At 67.1% G+C, this 5937-nt stretch overlaps 2 protein-coding genes across 3 annotated transcripts in view; both read right to left on the reverse strand.

Moving 5' to 3' along the window:
• Nucleotides 1–677: 677 nt before the first annotated feature.
• On the reverse strand, nt 678–3768 carry TNFRSF18 (tumor necrosis factor receptor superfamily, member 18). Of its 2 annotated transcripts, none has more exons than XM_012001971.1 (5): nt 3447–3768; nt 2487–2609; nt 1547–1634; nt 1215–1396; nt 678–1128 (listed from the first exon to the last, which is right to left on the reverse strand). In XM_012001971.1, exons 1-5 carry the CDS (start codon nt 3613–3615, stop codon nt 1004–1006), a joined length of 687 nt encoding a protein of 228 aa, XP_011857361.1. In that variant the 5' UTR covers nt 3616–3768; the 3' UTR covers nt 678–1003. The 2 variants fall into 2 exon arrangements, with proteins under 2 accessions (XP_011857361.1, XP_011857360.1); XM_012001970.1 differs by having other exon boundaries at nt 1194–1396.
• Nucleotides 3769–3832: 64 nt separating this feature from the next.
• The window catches only part of TNFRSF4 (tumor necrosis factor receptor superfamily, member 4), a 12180-nt gene continuing 10075 nt past the window's right edge, over nt 3833–5937 (reverse strand). Inside the window, exon 6 of the mRNA XM_012001997.1 lies at nt 3833–3921. Coding sequence (XP_011857387.1) covers nt 3833–3921 — 89 coding nt within the window. The remainder of the gene's footprint in view (nt 3922–5937) is intronic.

Consider the following 5937-nt stretch of genomic DNA (forward strand, 5'->3'; position numbering starts at 1 on the left):
CCACAGCGCCGAAAGCCCAGGTCCTGCTTCCAGGGCTGGGCACCTTCCCCGGTGTCCCTGTGCCCCCCTTGGGCTCTCCACACTCTGGGTCCCATGCGGGGTGGGTGCTGATGCCGCCTCTGCCCCATCCACCTATTGTGAGCTGGGCCCGCCGCCCACTGGGAGTTGAGCTGGGGGCCAGGTGTGCGGTGCCTCCTGGATGCTGCTGAGGGGCCTGCACCGGCCTGCCCGCCACTCCCCGGTAGCAGAGTGAGCTGGTATCAGATCTCACCTGGAGCAGGAGGCTGGGCAGGCCAAGGGTGGGGTGGTGAGGAGAGAGGGCTGGCTTGGAGACGGGGCCCCCACCACTGGAAAGTGCTGGATGTGAGTCCTGGGCTCTGGGCACCCAGGGGCCAGCAGGCTGTGTGGCCAGAAACCAGAGATCCAGGGGCGCCAGAGAAGAGCCCCCTAACTGGGGAAGCCGCTGAGCCTGTATCCCTGAGGATCACTGGGCCTAGGACTGGAATGGCCCCTCCTCGGGCCCCACCCCCACCCGGCCAGGAGTTCCCGGAATGGGCCCTGGCTGCCCTCCCCTTTGCCCCCTGTGGAGGGGACCACGGCCAGGCATGGGCACGGTGCCCCAAAGCCCAGCCCCGGCGCCCCGTCCGCCCCCAGCACCCAGCATGCGTCCACTCAGGTCACTGGACAAGTGTTTATTGACGGCCCCAAGCAGCCAGGTCCCGTCCTGGGCACTGCACACCCGCGGGCACAGCCTCCCGTCCTAAGACCCCACCCCAGCAGTGCCGTAAGGGAGGAAGGGGGCCATGGCTGTGTCTGTCTCTCACTCCTGCAGGGCCCAGCTGTGGCCGCCGACCTGCATGGTCCAGGGCGCTGCTCACTGCCACCTTCCTGCACCCACTTCTGCTGCCAGGGGAGCCGGGCCCGGCCCAGAGCAGAATTCGGAGCCCGGGGAGCCCCTAGGGAGGGACTGGCTGCAGTCGGTGGCCCAGGAGGACGGCTAGGCTCACACCCACAGGTCTCCCAGCCGCCCCTTCTCCTCTGCCAGCCGCTCGCCCCGCTCCTCCTCAGGGAACTGGCAGCTGCTGGCGTCTTCGGTCGACGGCGGCACCTCCAGCAGTAGCTGGGTCTCTGCAGAGGGGCCACGGTCAGCGGGCAGCCAGGCCCCCACCTCCCCCCACCAGGCTGTGACTGACCTCGGGGCCCCATGGGCTGACTCCTCAGCTGCCAGATGTGCAGTCCAAGCTGGGCCGAGGTTAGGAGGAGGACGCAGGCGGCCACGGCCAGGAGGACGATGGTCAGCCACCCAGGCGGCTCTGCCGGCGGGGACCCTGGGACGCACACAGCATTGTGGGTCTTGTTTCCAGGGAACACGGTGAGAAACCCAAACTGGGTGCAGCTGGAATACACGGACACAGCCCCCAGTCAGTCCCCGGCTGCTGTCCTCGGCGCTGTCTGGGGCTCGCCACAGTGCAAGGGACAGGAGAGGACCCTTCCTTAGAGTGAGCCTGGACCACCCAGCCGCCGGCAGGGCCTACCCAGGACTCACTCTGTCCAAGGTTTGCAGTGGCCGTCGTGGCCCCTGGAGAAGGTCCCCAAGGCACAGTCGACACACCTGAAGCCAAAACTGAATTTCCCTGGTGCGGGGTCGGGGGATTGGGGAGGGAAGGAGGGAGGGAAGCTGCTGGAGTTGCTGGGATGGATGAGGATGGAGTCAGGCCAGTGCAGGGGTCCATCTGGGGTCTGGCTGCTGAGTCGAATGCCCCCCCACATCATCCATTCAACAGAGTTCTTGATGGCCCAGGACTGGGGCCCTGGATGTCAGTGCCCGCGTCTGCCCATCCCAGATGGGGCGTCTGGGGTGGGACCTGGGGAGGGCACCTGGGGGAGGAGCGCAGAGTGCACTGGGCTTGCCCATTGGGGGCTGAGGGCGGGCAGAGGCCAGGCAGGACTCAGTAGAACAGAGGGTCCCAGAAAGAGTGGGGCTGGGTCCCAGCTGACCCCAGACCCTGCCCTGTCCAACCTCACACAACCTCCCCAGTTCTACCTCCTCACAGCCCCCATGTGCCCAGCCTGGCCCCTCCCGTCAGGTAAACAAGCCGCCAAGAGGACTTGAACTGCTTCCAGGAAGAGGTGTAGCCCCAGGGCCCAGACAGGACTCTGGGGGGCACAGGGCAGGCTCGCTCGGTATTCGCTGAGGACAGACAGGATGGGTGTCCCAGGCTTGAGAGCCAGACAGCTCCCCACCCCCCGCAGGGTTCTCACAGTCCTCGTGCTGGATGGAAAAGCCCAGGCCGAGAAAGGGGGGACGGGACACTCCTGGAGTTGCATGGCCCGTGGTGCCCGAGCATGGCCTGGGCTGCCTGGCCTCACAGGACCCAGGACCCCACACACCACACATGCCGGACACCTGCGCCCACGAGCTCTGCCTCGGGCCCTAGTGGACCCCCTGGCCTGTGTGGACGCTCACAGGCACCTCCAGGACTTACCCTGAGGCTGCACCCCCTGGCCTGAGGGGCAAGGGTGGTGCTGGCAGGTCGTGCAGCAAGGGTCTCCGCAGTGGAATTCAGGCTGGACACACACGCAGTCCCACTCGGAACAGCACTCCTCGCCTGGGCAGGAGACAAGCCAGGCCCCCAGCAGCTGGGCTGAGGCCCCTCCTCGGCCTTCCAGGGGAGCGGGGTTGTCCGTTCCCCACCCACAGTCGGCTCCAGGGAGCGGAGGGCTCCTGGCCGGGAGTCCGGACGCTGGGTTTGTCCAGGTGTCTCTCTCTCCTGGGACCGTGTGGCCTGGGGCTGCTCCCCCTTTGTGCCCCACAGCTGCCTCTGCCCAGGCGCTGACTGCACATGCCACCAGGGGCTGCCCCTGCGGGACCCAGGGATGGCCCCCAACAGTGCAAAGCCCCCTGGAGGCCCGTGGACACCTCAGAGGCTGCCTGCCTGGTCTCCAGGCGCCGCTGTCCCCACCAGCCACACTGGGCCTCCGGACAGAGCCTCCCTTTCCAACCCTGGAGGAAGAAGCTCTGAGGTGACTTCCTCTCCGGGCCGGCCGTGTCAGTTGAACCCTTACCCCCAGGTGCAGGTCAGAGGCAGGCAGCAGGCCGGACGGCGGTGCAGGGGGAGCTGGGCGATGGCCGAGGGTTCAGGACCCACCCAGCAGGACCTGGAACAGCCCTCCTCCACCCTGGGACCCCAGACCCCCCCTTGAGGGCGCTCCCACCTGGCTCGCCCCTGCTCCTCGCCGCGGGGACCACTGGCTGGAGCTGGCACGCCTCCACCTCTCTCTGGGATCCTGCCTCCCTCCGGAAGGCTCTGGCCGCTGGAGACCCTGTGCCCACCCTCCTTAGACCTCAGCGGCGCCGGTGTGAGCACGGGAAGGGGGCGCCCGCCCATCCCGGCTCCCGCGCCGCGCCTTGGCCGGTCCGCGTTAAGTAAACACGGTTTACTTACCCTGGCAATCGCGGTAGCAGCGCGTGGGGTGAACGCGACAGCAGCGTGCGTCCCTTCCCGTCCCGAGCAGGAGGCGCCCAGGGCCGCACCCGGGACCCCCGGTGGGGCGCTGACCCAGGCTGGCCGCGCACAGCAGCGCCAGGCAGCAGAGGGTCCCGCACGCACACATCGCCCCGTGCCGCGCCACGCTCGGGTTTCAGGAGGCCACGGCAAGTTGGACTCGCCCCGTCCCCGTCCCCACCGCCCTGCCCGGAGGTGACTGGGACTGTTCCTGACCCGAGAGTTCCGCCCAGCGAGATGCGTGTGAGGAGGGGGTGTGGACGCTGCAGACACAGCCCGGTCGCGGCAAGTCTCCGGCAGGGGCGGGGAAACCGGGGCTGGCGGGATCAAAATGGTTTTCTGTGCAAAGTCTGCGGCCACGGCGGGCCCCGGTGCGGGGAGCGGGGGGCGGCGTTCCGCAGCTTGTCCGTGGGGGCTACCGGGAGAGTGGGACTCAGCCACACCCTCTCCATCCCGCCGCCTCTGGGTGGTGTCTGTGAGACCCCGAGAGGTCTCCACAAACCCTGGCCACCCCCAGAGAGCCTCAGCCATGGAGCCCAGCGCTGGGGAACCCCACAGAATGGGGACGGGGCCCCTCAGCTTAGCGCGCCCCACCTGGCCGGCTCTGGGTGTGAAAGTCACCATGGGCTGCAGGCCTGTGGGCTCCCTCCCCTCCCCCTTGCTTACAGCTCCCCAGGACCCCCCTCAGCTGCCAACCCAGGAAGCTCCCCAGGGCTTGGGAGGGGGCATCAGGAGGAGCTGGTGGGGAGACGAGAGGGTGCGTGGTGCCTCCTCGGGTCAGTGTCAGCCGCCCCCAAGGGTACCCAAGGCCCAGGGCAGAGCAACCTGCTGGGTCTGCCGTGTCTCAGGAAGGTTCCCATTCAGATCTCTCTGGAGCCATCTTCATCCATCGCACCAGACAGATACGGGTCCTGCAGGGCGTTGAGGGGGAGCCCCTCGCAGAGCTCTTGGGAGGCCGTCCTATGTCTCTCTGAGCCTGAGTTTCCCCTGTGGGCACTGCAGGGTTCTGGGACCCTGCCTCCACCAGGAAGCCTCCCTGGATTGCCCAGCCCTGCTTCGGTGCCGTCCAGCACAGTGGAGACCCCAGGAATGCTGGAGGCGGGGGCTCGGGAACTTGAGCGCGGCTGTGCCCACGGCTGGATGTGGTTAGACACCTCTTTGAGACCTGCAGCCACCACCTCACCCCATAAGGCAGTTCCTCCTTTCCCAGGGTGAATGACGGGAATTAGCTGTTTGTGACACCCCGGAGTTCTCAGATCCAAGATGGAGGAGCCTGCCTTGGAGAGGCCGTCTTCAGACGCTGCAGAAAAGGAAGGGGTCTCTGCGGCTCCAGGCTGCCCGGACACTCAGACGGAGCGGGTGGGGCCAGCTGGGCCTGGGGGCCTTTGAGGGGCCTGGAGATCTTCATTCCGCCCCTAGCCTAGGAGGGGCTCTGGGCCCCTGGATAGAAAGAGGTGCCGTCAGACCTGGGCGCCAGGCGAAGGTGCTTAGGGAGGAGACCCCGGGCAGGCTGGGCTGCGCCCCTGCCCGTTTCAAAACCCCGGGAGGTCTGCACCAGCTTGGGCTCACCCCCAATCCTGGCGAGTGCCAGTAGATGGCAGCCCGAGAAGACACAATGCGTCCCCTGTAAATAACGCTCATCAATCCCAAAAAATTAAATAAATGTTCATCACCCACAAGGTGCGAGTCCTGCTTCCAGAGGCAGGACAGAGTTAGGAGGGCGAGCAGTTTATGGGCCAAGTGGGAGGCGGCCAGCGGGCAGAGGACCCCCCGCCCCGTGGCGCAGCCCGAGCAGCTCCCCACACGGTGGTCCCCGGAGGGGCTGCCAGGGCTGTGGTGTCCGCCTCCCGTCCCTCTCGCTGTAGAAGGCCCTCGCTGGCTCCCCATGACTTCTGTCCTTGGGCTGCGAGGCTGGAGGTGATTTTGTCCATCTTATTTTCTGGTATTTTGTGAGCACCTCGCCAATGACACAGACGACGGGGCATTCACGCAGGAGAGCAGCCCACAGGGTGGCCGGGCGAGGGCGGCTGCTGGGCGAGGGGCATCCAGAAGGGCAACTGTGGGGCCCCAGGGGGAGGGTGCAGATGGGCACCGGGCCAGAGCTCAGGCAGAGCCTGGGGCACAGATGGCGCAGGAGTTGCCAACAGAGATGGTGTCAGGTGAGGGGGTGGCGGGAGGGTGAGCACAGAGACCAAGAGGAGGTGGCCTCTTGTCCATCTGGGGGGTGCAGCAGGGGGTCCTGGCTGGGGAATAAGTCCCACAGGGCCTGGGGGGTGCTGTGCCCAGAGGAGAGGAAACAGGAAGCGATGGGTGTGGGTGCCAGGTTTGGGGAAGAGGCCCCTTTCCCACAGCCTTCGACCTGCGAGCCCCATGGGATCTGGCCGGCCGCTCCAGTCCTGGCCACCGGACCCCTTCCCCCACCCACCCGCCG

Source organism: Mandrillus leucophaeus, unplaced genomic scaffold, assembly GCF_000951045.1.
Source record: "Mandrillus leucophaeus isolate KB7577 unplaced genomic scaffold, Mleu.le_1.0 Scaffold672, whole genome shotgun sequence".
Lineage (NCBI taxonomy): Eukaryota > Metazoa > Chordata > Mammalia > Primates > Cercopithecidae > Mandrillus > Mandrillus leucophaeus.

Coding starts and splice junctions, on each gene's coding strand:
- TNFRSF18 (XM_012001970.1), bottom strand. CDS start 3,615: ATGTGTGCGTGCGGGACCCTCTGCTGCCTGGCGCTGCTGTGCGCGGCC. Junction 2,610..3,446: donor CTGCTACCGCGATTGCCAGG/GTAAGTAAACCG, acceptor TCTCCTGCCCAG/GCGAGGAGTGCTGTTCCGAG. Junction 1,397..1,546: donor CACTGCAAACCTTGGACAGA/GTGAGTCCTGGG, acceptor CGTGTATTCCAG/CTGCACCCAGTTTGGGTTTC.